A 17,605-nucleotide genomic window follows, 5' to 3' on the forward strand; every position below is an offset into this window, starting at 1 on the left:
ATGCCATGCCTTGCAAATACAGACTTCAGTGTTTGGATGACTTGTGCCAGAGGTCTGTGTAAGTAAAGCAAAGTCAGTATATCTGGAAAAATAACTACAATAATGTGTGTGTGTCCCTTCCAGAAAAATGAATCATTTGCTACCTGCTGCCAAGATCTAGCTGGTATCTTTGTGGAAAGGACTGGCTCTGATGACAGTTGTTTGTCTTTGATGCATTCCTCACAACTTTCTACTAAAATCTGAATTTGCTTACTCAGCCTGGGCCGCCAAATAGATTGCCGTGCTCTTGCCCTGCGTTTGTTTATACCCTGGGTCCTTCGTGGATCTTCAATAGTGTTTCTTCCTGAAGCACCTGAAAGATCACAATGCATCTTCTTTTCAGGGGAAGAGCACTGGCTATGTAGAGGTCATTGCAGTCCTGCCAACATGGTTGCAGGTCTGTTTGAAGTTGCGTCCTGTGGCCTCATCCATTTTGATAGAAATAAACTAGTTTCTAGCAAGTGTCATCCTGTTGATTCTCATTTCTGATTTGCTCCAGTCTAGGATCAGATGCTGGCAAAACTGTCAGATCATGGTCAGTATATAGATTAATAAATTTTTCCAAAGTTATTTCTGTTTCTGCTGATGGCTGCCTAACTGGTACTCTAGCTAAAGTGTCTGTTGCTACAAGCAGATTCCCTGGTTAATGTTTGATAATGAAAGAAAATCACATTAGACATAGTTAAAATCTCTGAATTCTGGGTGGAAGGTCATCCAAGGTTTTGGATCTGTAAAACATCTTAATATAAATGCTTCTGGCATCTTTCTGGCTCTGTTTGAATGAAGACACATCTGCTGTGACTCCCATGGGGTAGTTTACAGAATACTATGCTAAAACAGTTGTCGATGCCAGTAGTTCATAGATTCATAGACGTTTGGGTCGGAAGGGACCTTGGTAGATCATCGAGTCCGACCCCCTGCTCTGGGCAGGAAAGAGCACAGGGGTCAGATGACCTCCAGCCAGGTACATGTCCACCCTCCTCTTAAAGACGCCCAAGGTAGGGGAGAGCACCACCACCCTTGGAAGCCCATTCCAGATTCTGGCAATCTTTACCGTAAAGGAGTTCTTCTTGATGTCTAACCTAAATCTGCTCTCCCTCAGTTTGTGGCCGTTGTTCCTAGTTACTCCAAGGGGTGACCTGGTAAACAGAGCATCTCCTGGCAGGCCATCTGTTACTAATCGCCCTAGTTTCTCCTGTAGGGGGGTCCTATGCTACCCCACACCTTTTTACTCCCTATATACATGAAGAAGGCCTTTTTGTTGTCTTTAATTTTTGTTGCCAGCCTAAGATCCATGTCTGCTTTGGCCTTTCTGACTGCCTCCCTGCAAGTGTGGGCCAAGTAGATATACTTTTGCCCCTAGACTTCCCTGGATTTCCCTGTTCAGCCAAGTGGGTTTCTTGGCCCCTTTGTCCCCTTTCCTCCATAACGGGATTGTCTCCTTCTGCAACCAAAGGATTGCTCCCTTTAGGAGTGACCACCCTTCCTGGACTCCCTCTCACCAATGCTCCTGTTCTTCAGTGCCTCACTAACTTAATCTCCTGAGCACACTGAGTTGTTTGATTGCATTGAATGCCTCTTGTGTATTCCCCCAGACCCATATACTGCATCTATTCAAATTCTAACCTGGTTGGCCATACCCAGCAATCATTTTATGGCAGTAATGTCTTGGTAAGACACACAATGCCTTTAATTTGTCTGGGTCTGGCTGAATTAGAATCATAGAAGATGAGGGTTGGAAAGCAGGACCATCCCCAACTAGATCATTCAAGTGAGGGCTTTGTCTAGCCAGGTCTTAAAAACCTCCAAAGATGGAGATTGCACCACCTCTCTGGGTAACCTGTTCCAGTGCTTCACCACCCTCCTAGTGAGAAAGTTTTTCCTCATATCCAACCTCAACTCCCCTTGCTGCAACTTGAGCCCATTACTCCTTGTTCTGTCATCTGCTCCCACTGAGAACAGTCCAGCTCCATCCTCTTTGGAGCCACCCTGCAGGGAGTTGAAGACTGCTATCAAATTTTCTCTCAGTCTTCTCTTCTGCAGACTAAATAAGCCCAGTTCCCCCAGCCTCTGTTCACAAGTCATGTGCCTCAGCCCCTGAACCATTTTCACTGCTCTCCACTGGACTCTCTCCAACTTGTCCTTTCTGTAGTGGGGGGCCCAACTTTGGACACAGGACTCCAGTTGGGGCCTTCCCAGTGCCAAATTGAGGGGAATAATCACTTCCCAAGATCTTCTGGCAACATCTCTACCTGTGCAGCCTAGTATGCAGTTAGCCTTCTTGGCAGCAAGAGCACACTGCTGACTCATATCCATTTTCTTGTCCGCTTTCACCCCCATGTCTTTTTTCTGCAGAGCTGCTGCTCTTTGGACACAGGACTCCAGTTGGGGCCTTCCCAGTGCCAAATTGAGGGGAATAATCACTTCCCAAGATCTTCTGGCAACATCTCTACCTGTGCAGCCTAGTATGCAGTTAGCCTTCTTGGCAGCAAGAGCACACTGCTGACTCATATCCATTTTCTTGTCCGCTTTCACCCCCATGTCTTTTTTCTGCAGAGCTGCTGCTTAGCCAGTTGGTCCCAAGTCTGTTCCGGTGCATGGGATTGTTCTGTCCTAAGTGCAGGACTTTGCACTAGTCCTTGTTGAACCTCATGAGATTCCTTTTGGTTCAATCCTCCAATTTATCTAGGTCACTGTGAGTCCTAGCCCTATCCTCCGGTGTATCTACTATTCCCAGCTTGTTGAGGGTACAATCCACCCCATTTTTGTTAATGAAGATATTGAACAAAATCAGCCCCGGGACTGACCCCTGTGATAGTCCACTTGGTACTGGCTGGTATTCCATTCTATTTTTGCTAATGATATATGCAACAAATTTGATTTCTTCCTTCCCAAATTCACATTTCCCATTCAAAGTGAGACCAGATTGTTGGAAATGTTGCAAAACAGCATGTAGACATCCATTGTGTTCCTGTTTATTTGTTCCATATCTCAATGTCATCTGCAGGCAAGGGATGTCAGGCAGCCCCATCACAATCTGGGGGGAGGAGATTGGGCGGGGTGGGGAGAGAGAGGGAAATGTTTATTCATTTTTGGAAATGCTCTAGTGCTGATGATATACCAAAAGGAAGCTGGTTGAAACAACACATCCTGAACAGTGTAATTAATGTAGTTAACTGTCTAGATGCCTTAACGAGGGATTTGCCAAAATCCTGCAGTGGCATCTAATTTTGAAAACACTTCAGCCTCTGACAACTGCTCCAATGTAGGAAGTGCATGTCTTTCTCTGCATGTTTTTGTTTAAATTGAGTAAAGTCCACACAAATGTGAATTTTCCCATTGGATTTCAGCACTACAACTATTCCTGCACACCAGTCTGTGGGTTCATCTATAACCCCATTACTTTTATCCTCTTTAAGTCTTCCTTGACTTTCTGTTGCAAAGGAATGGGGATGCTCCAAGGAGCTGTTAGAACAAATGGAGCTGGTGGTGACTTCCTTCACACGTGTCCTTTTCGAACTGCCTTAATGTTCACATGCTCAACCTGTGCTGGCACCTTGCTATGGGCTGCCTCATGGGCTCAACCTGTGCACGGTCTCTGTCTCCATTAGGACATGGAGGGCATCTGTTGGGTGGAAGCATTGTCCCCAAGGTCCTTGTGGAAGGCGAACATGAGGGTCTCCTTGGTGCGTTCCATCTGAGATGGCCTCTTGGTGTTAATCTCTGGATTAAGCTCTTGCTTTGTGTGGAGATGGAGCACTAAGCATGTCTTGGCTCCATTTTACCCCTCTGAGCCAAACTGCCCTGTTCTACCAGGGCGCACAGGTTTGAAGGCCAGAAGTGCCCATTAGACCAGGGCTGTCCAACTTCTGAGCAGCCTGGGTCCCCTGGATTGAGGTCCCCCACCATGCTGTCAGCACCCCCCACTAATTGCCCCATACAGGCAACCCCCATAGCACTGCATTGTACCATGTGGGAAACATGGGTCCCCCCAAGCTTCAGACTCCCTGAGTCCCACAAACATGTGATTTCATGCTGGCCATCCTGCTCCCCCCCTGGAGCAGGGGCAGGAAGCTGAAGCCAGAAGAGGGAGGGGAGCAATAACCAGAGCATAGAGTCCACAGGCCATGATATAGCCCCTTGTGGGCTGCATGCAGCCCGTGGGCTCAGAGTTGCATGGCCCTGCATTAGATCACTGCATTGGCCGAAGAATTTCACCCTCCCTCTGTCCCGTGTCCCACTGGAATCCCAAGGCTGCACCAAACTTCCCAGCCCGGGGGGTCAGGAACCCTCCCCCAGTGCCGCAGTGCTCCTGTTTGCCCGGCTCTTGCAAGAACAGGGAAGCACTAGGCTGGACCCAGGCAGACCACGGAGAGCCTGGGAAGGGCACAGCAGCCTCTGGGCACCTTTCTGAGGTCTCTTCTCACTGCCAGTTGGTAGCTGGTGCCACCAGGGTGACAATCCATTGCACTGTCAAGCCTGTCCCAACTCAGGGCTACACTGCGGGACATGGGCTCTCCCTGGAGCCAAAACAGGAATATTCTTGAGCTTAAGGAGAATGCAGCGCACTAGAACAATCATCATCCTGACTGGCAGTGCTTTGGATGAGGGTGGCTATAATAATACATGCGGATGGGGGCAGCTGTAATAAGAAGTCCTGAGAGCACCAGGGGCCAACTTTTTTTTGGCTGGTGTGCCACAAATTAGCCCTGTACCCTCCCTGGGTGCGTGGGAATGTGTTTTCCCCAGGGCCAAATAGCAGCAGCACATGTTTGTGCCACTGCTAGTTGTCCCCGGGGAACTCCCCTGCACATGTGCTCTTGCGTGTGGCAAGTTGCCCCAAGTTGGGTAGGCAGGGGAGGCTGTGGCCAGCACATGGCCTGGCCCCAGTAGCCTTACTTTGAGTCCTGGGGGCTCCCCAGGGCTCCAGCGGTGACGATCTGGGTGCACAGAGCCTGGCCAGCAGCTGGAGTGTGGCTCTAGCTGACCGGGCTCCATTTGTAGGCAGCGCACACTGTTGCCATGTGTGCTGCCCTGCTTTTTTTGGCCTGGGTTTTTTTGACACTGAGATCTCCTGGTGTTAAAAAACCTCTCCTGCACTGCAGATTAACAGTGCAGTGAATGCCTGCATGTGGCACATATAGTTTGAGTGCTGCAGACAGATTGGTGGCACCACAAACTGCATGTGAATGCTCATTTGGGCACAATCCCTGAATGCCACTCTGATCCCCTTCCCCTGCCCGTCTGCTTCCTGCCCTCTGCTCTCTTCCTGATCTCCTGCTTTGTCTCTTGGTTCCCGTCCAGTCTGCTGTTGTCTTAGAGGTTCCCTCCCTGATCTCGTGTGCACCACAGGAAGAAGTTGCCTGTGCCACAGGTTGGCCACCCCTGCCTTAGTCAGGAATCTTTGCATCCTCCTTGCTACAGAAGATACTGATGCCTTCTTGTCCAGACCCCAGGAGACAAGGAGAGCACTGTCCTGTCTCCAAAATCTTGTTATTGGGGCCTCATCAGCATTCTTCTCAAAACCCTAAACACAAAGAGGGCTGTTCTAAGCTAGGAAAATGGAGAACAGCTCTGCTCTCTTCTTTCAAGTCCAAATGCCAGGACAAATGACGAGTCTCCTTGTCATTTCTACCCAGGATTCCTGATGCAGCAGCATTTGGGAGGGGGCTGTGGGGTTGAGGTAAACTCTGTCTGAGCCTGCTAAATTGTACTGATGGAGACTGGTGGGTTGGTCTTGCAATCAGCAGGGCCCAGAGCTAACACATGAAGAATGTCACCCCGTCACTCCCAGGCTGAGCCCGGGTGCTTCTGGTTAGAGAGAGAGTTCCTTGCTCAAAATGAACACATGGTATAAGCCAATGTTCAACCTTTTGGCCCCACAGGCTGGATGTGTAGTGTGGGGCTGGTGCCTGGATCCAGCCCTGTGTACAGGATCCTTCTTTGTACCACTTGGATTGGGTCTCATCTGCCCAGATCTCAGCTAACACTGCCAGGATTCATAGGCACCATGGGAGCATAGGAAAGTTGGGCTGCAAGGGACATCAAGGTCACATGTAATCCAGCCCCCGCTCAGGGCAAGACCAGCCCTGATTGAACCATCCCAGCCCAGGGTCTGTCCATCCTGTTCTTGAACATTTCCAAGGATGGAGAGTCCACGGTTTCTCTAGGCAGCCTGTCCCAGTGCTCAATCATCCCCAGAGTCAGAAAGTTCCTCCAAATCTGCAACCTAAATTTCCTCTGCTAAAGCTTGAGGCCATTACTGCTAATCCTGCTCCCTAAAGCCACAGAGAAAATCACATCTCCATCCTCTCTACCCTTCAGGTATTTGAATCAGACTATCATCCAATCCCTCCTCAGTCTTCTCTTCTCCAGACTAAATAACCTTTGTTCTTTCAGCCTTTCCTCACAAATCATGTTTTCCAGGCCCCTAAGCATTTTTGTTGCTCTACACTGGACTCTTTCCAGGCTGCCCACATCCTTCTTGAAGTGTGGGGCCCAAAACTGGACAAAGGACTCCAGGTAAGGCCTCTCCAGTGCTGAACAGAGCAGAAGAATCACTTCCCTTGATTTGCAAGTGACAGTTCTGTTAATACAATCCAGGAGGCTGTTGGCTTTTCTTGGCCTGTGTACCTGGATCCTACCTTGTGCCACCTGCACTGGACCCCGGGTGCCCAGATCCTGCTTTATGCTGCACCGCCCCGCACACCCAGATTGGGACCTGCCTTGCTCCAGACCCCTGTGCCCAGTAGAGTAAAGGGCTTGCTGTCCGGCCTACAGGGCTCCCCACAAATCTGGAAATTTGTCAGCAGGGGAGTGGCAATCAATGTTACCACCACTCCCTTGCTACCACATGTTCAGACCTGTGTGGAGCCTTGCAGCGTTGGCAAAGACCTGGCACAGTCATAGCATGTGTGGACCTTTTTACAGATTCTGAAGCTATGTGCAGGGACCTACACTTACATTTCAAAGCAGTACCTGTAAGGGGCAAGAGACTGGAATAGCAAAGAAGACACACCAAATGCATGTGAATGTGAGGGGTATGTGGTATGTAAGGGATGTGAAAAGCATGCTGTGGTCAAGGCACCCAAGGGGGAGAAAGGGATGCAGACGGCTTAAAAAAACCCAGGCACAGATGAGGCCTATGGGATCTCCTCCTCACCCGCCCAGAAGACCGGTGGATCCCCCAGAAGGACTTTCTAAATACCTGGCTGCAATGAGACACTTTGCCCTCAGGATCATATAAGACATATGCAAGGCTTTCTGTTGCCTTTAGGCTCAGTTAAGCTTAGTCGTGTATGCTGTCACTGTGTCTAAGCTTAGGCAAAAAATTTTTCTTGACCTTTGTCATGTGCTCAAACTTGTAAATTGCTGTGCGCCATAAGTGTGTTCTTCAGAGAACAGACTCTTCTTATCTAAGCATTTTATGACTTCAGTGCCACTATCGGAAGTCTAATATTAAGTCTGGTAACAGCAGGAGAGACGACATGGCTTCATGGGCTGGATCTAGCCTGTGGGCTGAGCACCCTGGTATCAACCTCTTTGAGCTCCACTCTGAGATAAGTTTCATATAGAAGCAAAGTCCTACCTAAGACTTTGTACAGCAAGGTCAGCAATCCATGCCAATGACTAAAACCATGGGCCAAGGCAGCCCTTCCTAGGAGGGATTCCAGCCAGCATACACATGTTGCCTATGTGCTAAAATGCAACCATCTCTGGGGTGGAACGTGGCAGCTGTTTACTAGATCATGGCAACACATGGCAGCGAAACAGAGAACAGCCCTCTGTGATTCGCAGTGGTTTGAGACAGGAAGTGAAGACGACTCCTGGCTCAGAGAGGGAATGGACGTGAGACGTGTGCCAAATTCACACCCCTCTCCTGCTCCCGTCCCCGCACCCACTGGGGGAGGCAGCAGGTCCTGGCAGCATGGCTGCCACTTGCAGGGCTACTACGTGTGAACCACTTCTAAGCACGTGCTCTCCAGCCCTCGAGCCACCTCTGCTGGGGGTTGAATTCTGGCCCCTTCAGCAAGGCGCTCATGCCGATGAAACATTTGGGACTTCTGGGACAAAATCAAAATGTTTCAGTGCTTTCAAAAGAAAATCCCCACTGGCTTTCGTCTGGAAAAAACCTTTGAATTTTGAAATGGCAGGCACTGCGTCAACAGGGTCTACAAAGGGTTAACCCACCACTCACACTGAACCTATCAAGCAGCTTTTTGACCCCAACATGGAATCTGGCCAGGTGTTTTCAGTTTCAGTGAGAAGAACAATTATTTTCTTTACGAAAAGTCACCTTGAGGCTGGTCTTTGCTTTTCAGAAGGGCCTGGCTTGGCCTGCAAGGCAGAAAATCAGCCAATCGCCCCTTTCTCACTAGAATCCAGACATGCCACCATCATTATCACCTGGCTCCCTGGCTCAAAGCTGGGGGTGGACAAGCCCTGGAGCCTGGGCCCCACCTCCTGGGCAAGAGGTCAGGGAGCCAGGGGTGGGGTGTCTGCTGACTCTCACACCATGTGCCAGACTGGGCACTTGAATGCTATACTGCTACACTGATGGATGGTTCAGAGGAACTTGCTTTGACTTGTCTTCCAAGACAATGAGGCATCTTGGGTGTAACATGGTGCACAGGACCACAGGCTGTGGGACCTTCCTGTCTGCATGGGAGTAGGGTCCTGGAAAGCCAGCTGGGAGGAGATGCTGTGATGCAGCAGCCACAAGGCCATGGGGGAGAACAGGCTTCTTCCCAGAGCAGCCCCACAAAGCAGGGGGTCCAACGCTCTGTCACACACATCCAGGGAGAGCTGAGGAGCTGGGTACAGGGAGCAGGAGAGTGGTGGGGCTGGAGAATGGAGCAGCCATGAGCAGCTTCATCTGACAGGCTTGCTGGGAGTTCACATCTGGCTGGGAGAAGCCACCTGGATAAAGAGGGCTGGAAGAGGGAGGGGAAAAAGAGTGGATGCCTCTGCTTGGAACAAAGCCATCATCCCAGGAGAGGGGTGTGGGACGTGTCATTGCCCAGGGAGCAGCAAGGACAAGTTCTGGGACTTGCCCATGGCTGTTGCCAGCTTGTGCCTCACCCAGGGAAGCAATGGGAAGGGGAGGACTGCTCGTGCCCAGCCCCAACCCCAGCAGGACCTGCAGCAGTGGGCAGGAGGAACACAAGGCCAGCAGGCCTCATGGCCAGAGCAGGGCTTTGGTGCTCTATGCTGACTGGCCCTAGACCTTCAAATCTGCTATGGCAGCCAGCTCAGAGTGGATCTGATATCAAAGAGCTGTTCGTGCAAATCAGGTGCAGATCAGTGGGAATCAGGGAGCTCAACATGTCTGAGCTTCTGACCTCAAACAGTCAGAGCCAACAGCAGGATCTTGGGGGAAGCCTGCTCTTGACAGGGAGCGATGGGGAAAGAACCAGGGCTCTGAGTAACTGGCCAGAGCCTGCAGCCACCTCCAGGCATCAGCATGGGGCATCTCCTCCAGGGCACTACCAGGCACCAAACATCCTCTGGCTCCACTTTCATCTGTTCCCCCTGCCCACGCGCTGTCCTTACCTGTGGCCTCGGCATGGAGGGTCTGGCCATCACAGCTCAAGACCTGGCAGGACAGGAATGCTTTCCTCCCCTCCATTCTGTCCAACCTGCTGTCCACCAAGACCACCGAGCCCAGCAGAATGGGGCTGCAGGGAGAGAACAGTCAGACCTCAGCAGGACACCACTCCCTGCCTCATGAAAACTGCCCAGCACCAGCTGTGTTCCTCCCCAGAAGTGGCTGCACATCACAGGCTGCTGACCCGAATCAAGGCTTGCCAGAGGAGATCTGATTAAGTTGGGCTTCAACTTGAAAACAGAGTCTCAGTTTAAATTCTAAGACTCCAAGAGCAGGGAATGTCTAAGCCAAAGCTCCCACCCTGGAGCTGTTCTCCTGCAACACACTCTCCCCAGCTCAGTTGAGTGTCTAGGGAGTCAGGCTCTTTACTGCCCTCATCTGCATGGCAGAGCAGTAGTCAGGTTGGTCAGGCATGACTTGCCCCTGGTGAATCCATGCTGACTGTTCCTGATCACTTTCTTCTTCCCCAGGTGCTTAGAAATGGATTCCTTGAGGATCAGCTCCATGATTTTTCGAAGGACCGAGGTGAGGCTATAGTAGGTTCCTAAATCCTCTTCTCTTTCTTAAAGATGGCCACTATATTTGCCTTTTCCAATCATCCGGGACCTCTCCCAATCACCATGAGTTTTCAAAGATAATGGCCAGTGGCTCTGCAATCACATCAGCCAACCCCCTCAGCACCCTTGGGTGTATCCCATCTGGCCCCATGGACTTCTACACATCCAGCTTTTCTAAATAGTCCCTAACCTGTTCTTTCATCACTGAGGGCTGCTCCCCTCCTCCTCAAACTGTGCTGCCTGGTGCTTTAGTCTGGGAGCTGACCTTGACTGTGAAGACTGAGGTAAAAAAGGCATTAAGCACGTCAGCCTCTTGCACATCATCTGTCTCTAGGTTGCTTCTCCCATTCAGTAAAGGACCCACACTTTCCCCGACCTTCTTCTTATTGCTGACATACTTGTAGAAACCCTTCTTGTTTCCTTCACATCCCTTGCTAGCTGTGACTCCAACTATACTTGGCCTTCTTGATTTCATCCCTGCATCTCAAGCAATACTCTTATACTCCTCCCAAGTTATTTGTTCGAGTTTCCATTTTATATAAGATCCAAATTTGTGATTTAGCTTACTGATGAGTTCTATGTGAAGCCAAACTGGACTTCTGTCTTACTTGCTAGTCTTCCTGCTCATGGGGGTGGTTTGTTCCTGTGCCCTCAGTAAGGTTTCTTTAAAGTACAACCAGCTCTCCTGGACTCCTCTCCAGCTCCTGGGCATCAGGGGTTCATGATGGTTTCTGAGTGGATGCTGGCAGAAGCTGCCGGCAGGCACTTCTCTTGAAGTGGGGCCAGGCTGCAGGGCGAGGAAGCACCAGCTTCATTTAGTTGTAAGGTGGGGCTGCTGCACTGGGCACCGCATGTGTGCCACTCCGGGCGCTGCCCAGGGCCCAGCTTGTGCATGCACCATCCAACATGGCTGCCCCACCACTCCCTCCCATGGGGTTGGGATGCAGATGGCCTATAAAAACCTAGGCACAGATGAGGCCTGTGGGATCTCCTCCTCACCTGCCCAGAAGACCTGTGGATCCCCCAGAAGGACTTCCTGAATACCTGGCTGCAAGCAGGGCTGCATTAGGAGACACTCTGCCCTCAGGATCATGTAAAACCTATGCAAGGCTTTCTGGTGTCTTTTTGTTTTATTATGGTACATTTTCAGTTAGACTCAGCTGTGTCTCACTGGGCTGGGTCTGAGCCTAGACAAAATTTTTCTTCTGTCCTTTGTCATGTGCTTGACGTTTTGAATTGCTGTACTCCATAAATCCTCTCTTCAGAGAATGGACTGTTCTTGTCTAAGCATTTTATGATTTCAGTGCCACTATCTGATGTCTAATATTAAGTCTGGTAACAGCAGGAGAGACGACATGGCTTCATGGATTGGATCTGGTCTGTGGGCTGAGCACCCCTGGTATAAACCTCTTTGAGCCCCATTTTGAAGCAAGTTTCATATACAAGCACAAGCAGGCCACGTCTGCAGTGCCACATACTGCCTGTTTAGTTGTCCTCTGCACTGTAAGGGAGCAGTGCAGGGTTTTTTTATGACCCCTGGATATCTCAGGCTGGCTGAAAGGGAAGATCAGAGAGGAACTGCATCACAGGGCCAGGCTCCCAACAGAGCAGGGTGAGATGCGGGCTCTTTCATACTGTGATTGCTGTAGACCTGGGGCAGGACCCCAGGGCACTAACTGCTGCTCAAGCTGCAAAGAGAAAGACCAGCCCCAAATGGCCCCCAGCTTTCCTACCACCCACCTCTGCCTCAAGATACCTGGAGGGAGCCACCAGTCACTCACGTCTTGAAGTTGATGCTGAGGCTGGCCGTCATCGACTTCCCAGCAAGAAAGATGGAACAGATCCCACAGGTAGAGTCTATCATGGTGGCCGTGGAACCTCCATGGGTGAACCTGAAAGGGGGCTGGCAATGTGAGAGGAGGGTGGACAACTGGCCCTACAGGCAGAAAGGGGGTTGCTCCCCCCTCCCTGGGGTTCATACATGCCCTCTCGGCTGAGATGCAGGCAGCGAGTGCTCCCTACCCCTCATGCCCCTCCAGGTAGGGGCCTGGTTGGTACACGGTCACCACCCTCTTCTCAGCGGGGTTGAAGAACATCACATACTCGAAGCCCAGCCCTTCCCCATCCAGGTTCCGGAGGAAGATGCGGGTGTCCTGCCGAGGCTTCTCAGCTTCCAGCTTTATCGAGTCTGGGTGGAGGGAAGGAAATAATAGGCCAGCGCTAACAGGACAGCATCAATCTGAGGCGCAAGTCACTGCCTCAGGCTGTTAATGGCCCCTGCCCAGAATGTTACAGATCCAAGGTGATTTTGCCACTACAGATGCTTTGTGTTGCACTGGGCTGGGATGAGGCAGCCTGTCTGGCTTTCTGGCTTCCAACCCCCAGCACAGACGTGATGCATGGAGGAGTCAGTTTAGTAACAGCTGTAACATTAATTCAGCCAGAGCCTGAACCCAGGGCCCATAGGATGCTGTAAAAGACCCAGGCAAGGGGAGACCAGGAAAAGAGCCTTGGGGGTCGGGGTGGTGCCGGGGTGGGGGTGGGGTTGTTTTCAGTGCAGGGCTACAAACTCACTTCTTATTGGCACTGCAAAGGCAGATGGACTTGAAGAGGGACAATGATTTTTCAGGGGGAGGACGGGGCGGTGGGGGGAAGAGGAGAGGGAAGGGGGGGGGGAAGGGGAAGAGAGAGGTGACTGCAGCAGAAACTGAGCAGAGGCGCTGTACCCTGGGTTGACATGAAGGCAGGAGTCTGTTTGCATCCTAACCAGAAGTGCCCCTCTGTTCTGATACTGATTTAAGGAGAGTCCCATGAACCTGGCATGCACATATCTGCTGCCCAGAAGCCATTGCCCTGAGGTGTTCTGGAAACAAGGAGGAGGACTCAAGGAGAGCATCAATAGGAAAATGCTCTTTTTTCCCCAGGGGTACAGCCACTAGAAGGGATCTTGGCAAAAGCTTGAGAGCATCAAACCAGACATCCCCAGCTTTGGGTGGGGATGAAATTACCATTGTTTCAGGTACCTGCAGCAGAGAAGGGATTGGGCTGAGCTGGGTTGTACAGAGGCAGAATGGTTTATTGGTCTGAGCAATCACTGCTGCGAAGCACAGCATCTTGGGATATGACAAGACCACTGACACCAGGCTAACCAGTCTTGATGTGATACCCATGAATCACTGTACATAATGGTTTCAATAGCAGAGAAGGCAACTTAGGGGAGGTGAGGGAGAGACCTGTTCAGAGTTACAGGAGGGAGGAGGAAGAGACTTGCTTGTTAGGGCTATGATGTGCTGATAGGATGGGATCCTTTTCCACGTCCCGTCCTTGCTCTTCTCCACAAACTTGTTATACAGGTTCAGCATGTCCTGGCTCCAGCTGGCATTGGGCAGGGCATAGTCCTTCAACCACCCAGCCTGGGAGAACTGGGTCTGAAAAATGGACAAAAGGCAATGAAGCTGGGTAGTTCCCTAGCTGTAACTAGTGCTCCCTTGCTCCTCTGCAAACATTCACCTGTCTCATGGGGAAAGACCAAGGGCCAGCTATTTGTATGAGCTGTTGGTTGGGGCTGCACTGGTGTTTTGTGTATAACTTCCCTGGGCAGTTTCAGAGGGGTGCCGCCTGGCGACTGTCCTCCCTTTGGAAAGAGAGACTTGACGTCTCCAATTCCCTTGCCCAGAAGTCTTCCCTGAGGTGGAACAGATGGTATGCAGGGATCTATGGCAGCCATTCTCAACCATAAGAACTGCCATTTACTGGGTCAGACCCTGGCTCCATTTTGCCTAGTCTCGTGTGTCCCACAGGGGCAAAGAGTAGATGCTAACAGGGAGCATGAACTGGGTCTGACCAGAATTTTTTCCCCACCGTTTCTTTCCCATTTGCAACCTCCAGCATTTAAGACCCAGGAAGTCTCATTCAGAGGCCGTGCTCCTCAGTGCCTTGCTCAGTAGCTACTGATGCCCCTTTCCCTCAAGAGCGTGTCCAATCCATTTTAGAATCTGGCTAGATTGTCACCTTCCACCACATCTGGTGGCAACGAGTCCCACACTGTTCCACTTGTGTGAAAAAGAACTTCCTTGTGTGAGTTTTAAACTCTCTACCTACCCGTTTCACGTTGTGACCCTTAGATCTTATATTGTGTAAGAGAGTAAATGATAAATCCCTATCGACTTTCTCTTCACTGTTTAGTATTTTGTAAACCCTTATGTTCATTCTCAAGTGTCTCTTTTCTACACTGAACTAGCCTGGCCTCTTTAGTCTCTCCTCATATGGAAGCCCCTCCATGCCACGAATCACCCGTGTTCTCCTTTTCTGGGCCTTCTCTAGTTCTTCTATACCCTAGCTGAGGTCTGGGAACCAGAACTGGGCAGTGCATTGGTGCCAGTGTAGCAGAAAGCCCCCTTTTCCTCTTGCCTGCATTTGCTCTCCCCTCTTTGGATATGTTTCTCTTTTTCTACCTTTTCTTCCTTCCTCTCTCTTTCACTTTAAGATAAGGAATTGTGTTTTAAAATTTGTGTGTGTGCATTTTGTATCTCTCCTTGTAGTTTGGTATTTTTATCTATTTGTGTGCCATGGCATTTGTAGCTTATATTTTATACTCCTCACCTTTCAACTTTCAACTAAATGTGTTTTAGTAAGTTATACATTGTAACAATGTTAACAAGGGCAGGAATCAAACTGTCCTTCTCTGTATCAGGCTGGCCCCTGAAAGAGCGAGTAAATCAGTGATTGAATGTGTAACAAGGTAGCAGACAGCAATTATCACCTGGAAGCTGCAGATCAACCAACAGAAGAACTCAATAGAAGACAATGTAACAACCGGGAAATCTCTAAACGTCACTGATCAAGGGCTAGAAGCCCTGGCCTGAGTTAATCAACGCCAGAGACCAACTTTTGGGCTGAATATCTCCAGATCAGCCGTACAGTAGCCACTGAGGGGGGGGAAGTCCCACGAGGGTCAGTGACCCCTGGATTGGGCAAACCTGAAAACTGGGGAGTCACCAAAGTCTGCCAGGGACAGATAAAAGGCAGTGAAAAGTGACCCTCAGGGGCGCCCTCTTGATCTCCAACTCGACCAGACCTGTCCAGCCAGAAGGACCAGCCGGCGACCCCCTTCTGGAAGATAACACCACGCTGAAAGAAGCCTCAACGACAGACTCCAGTGCTTGTAGGATAGGTATACCTGACTCTGTAGCCTGCTACTGTGTGTGTGTGTATATGTGTGCATGTGTGCACGTGTGTGTGTGTGGGGACCAGCCCCAAGGTTTATGATTACAGTGTTTCAATCCGCCTAATAAACTAGAATTTTAAGGATCCCGAGTTGGACATTTGTAGCCAACACCAGGGTGCCACAGGATCCTTTTTAAGCGTGCTGTGGCATGCTGCAAGTGTTAGCACCATCAGATGGGTGAACACCTGAAATGTTTCAGAAGCTAAACCCAGAGATTTCCAATAGGAATCCACATTGTCAAACTGCTCTGCCCTGTTGTCACCTTCCTGAGTTCTTTGCAACAGAAGTGTTGCATCGATCAATACTAATATTGTACAACACCCCAGGTGCCCCTGGAAAGATTTCATTGCACCCTGGTTGAAAACCACTTTTTTAGCAGACTCAAAAGCAGCTTGCTATGGCCTAGCATCGCTCATAAGATCCACAATAACCAAGACATCAGAACTGTTTCTCTGCTATCGTCAGTGAGCTGCAATCACTAACCTTCTGCCTGGAGATTCCCAACCTCCCTCATAGTGGCTTGGCAAACTGAGGCAGTCAGTCTGTTCTCCCCAAGCAACGCAAAGTTCGTTAACAGATGTTCAGCTAGGCAGTGACTGGAGGACAGCAACCAGTTCACTCTCCAGCTTTTGTCCTCTCGGGTGCATCCTTGGATCCCTCTGAATTCTGAACGAGGAAAAGATTTCCCTTATGCAACAAGCTCGGAGCAGCACCTGGGGACTAGAATATTTCATGACAGCTCTGAGGCAGGTCAGCCACCCGGCTTTGTGCTGCCTGCGATGCTCACAGCTGCTCTTCTACAATTAGACAGCCTTTCCTCGAAGGACAGGAAAGCACTTCACCAAGGGATTCAGCACTTCTGTTTTAGCAAGGGGCAAGTGGAAGGCAAACAGGGCAAGTGGGACGTTTGAGGACCAGTCCCCAATTCAGGTAGCGCCTCGTCCTCCGAGACAACCTAGCTGTATCTTCAGACACTCTGAGCACCTGCGCTTCCCATCACAGCAGCAGCAGCTCAACCCTCTGAAAACACAGGCTGGGCACCCAGGATCAGTGGCTACTTTTGACTCGGTCCAAGCGACTCCTCCCAGGCCATAAGGAGTCAGAGTCCAAGTCAAGATAGAAACCTGCATGTTCCTCGCTCCTTGCCACCAACCAGCCCCGTGGGTCCCCACAACACTCACCACAGACATCCAGAGCAGACAACGTGCAGCAGCAGTCCGGGACTCTCCAAGGACAGCCTTTGTTCCAGGACAGGGGACCAAGCTGTGCCTCAGCTCCCATGCCAGGGCCACGCGACTCCTCCACACGGCTCCCAGCACGGAGGTGCGGAGCCTTCGACCCGACCTTGCTGAGCACGGCAGAGGCAGGGGACGCAGCCAGGTCCACGGGGCTGGCATGGTCCCGCTCCGGCTTTGAGCTGCATCAGGAGAGCTTGACTCAACAGAGGAGAAATGCAAAAACTCCACAGCTCTCGGTTCAGAGACGACACCTTGTATTAGATCCACTAAGAAATCGCAAATAAAAAAACATCTATTTTTTTGCGGTTTCTTAGCGGGTCTAATCATCCTTAAACCAACCGCTCTCGAGCTTTGCATTTCTTGCCATCTCAGACCAACACGGCGACCAAATACATCCCCGAAACACGCCGGATTTTAGCCGGTTTGGGAGTTAAACTTCATTGTTCAACCACAGTAAAGATTTCAACGCCTCCCTGGCCCTCCTGCCGCCCGGGAAGGACTCCTACCTGATCCGCACGTCAACGAGCAACTCGCGCAGTCGCTGACACCCTCGTGGGAACCCTCCGCGTCGCCCCGCACCCGCGCCCGCTGCACCCCGACGGCACCGCGCCGTCCCCGCGTGCCCTGGCAACGCTCGTCCCGAGGGGACTGACACAGCTCCCACTTTTAAGCTTCTTCCACGTGTTTTAGCTCAGGGAGGAGTGAGACCTCCGCTAAGCCAAGCTGGTCACCTGCCACCTTGGCTCATCTTCCTGCGCACGGGCATGGCTCATTCCTGCGCCCTCATTATTTCACCATCATTTCAGGTACAGACAGTTCTCCCCCCCTCCGCTCCCAGGGGAGCCCCCAGGCGTCGGTGGAGGGACTACACATGATTTGCCCCCCCGCAGGTCAGTCTGGGGGGAAGGGGCGTGGGGGGGGCAGCTTGAAGGCCCCG

The 17,605-nt window shown here is 50.9% G+C and overlaps 1 protein-coding gene across 1 annotated transcript; it reads right to left on the reverse strand.

The window, feature by feature from the left end:
- Nucleotides 1–7,760: 7,760 nt before the first annotated feature.
- LOC102388313 (acyl-coenzyme A thioesterase THEM4-like) lies at nucleotides 7,761–17,025 on the reverse strand. The gene is made up of 6 exons (XM_025194686.1): nucleotides 16,612–17,025; nucleotides 13,475–13,631; nucleotides 12,226–12,391; nucleotides 11,985–12,095; nucleotides 9,592–9,716; nucleotides 7,761–8,972 (listed from the first exon to the last, which is right to left on the reverse strand). Exons 1-6 carry the CDS (start codon nucleotides 17,023–17,025, stop codon nucleotides 8,935–8,937), a joined length of 1,011 nt encoding a protein of 336 aa, XP_025050471.1. The 3' UTR covers nucleotides 7,761–8,934.
- Nucleotides 17,026–17,605: the final 580 nt, after the last annotated feature.

This window comes from Alligator sinensis, unplaced genomic scaffold (assembly GCF_000455745.1).
Source record: "Alligator sinensis unplaced genomic scaffold, ASM45574v1 scaffold1361_1, whole genome shotgun sequence".
NCBI classification, from domain to species: domain Eukaryota; kingdom Metazoa; phylum Chordata; order Crocodylia; family Alligatoridae; genus Alligator; species Alligator sinensis.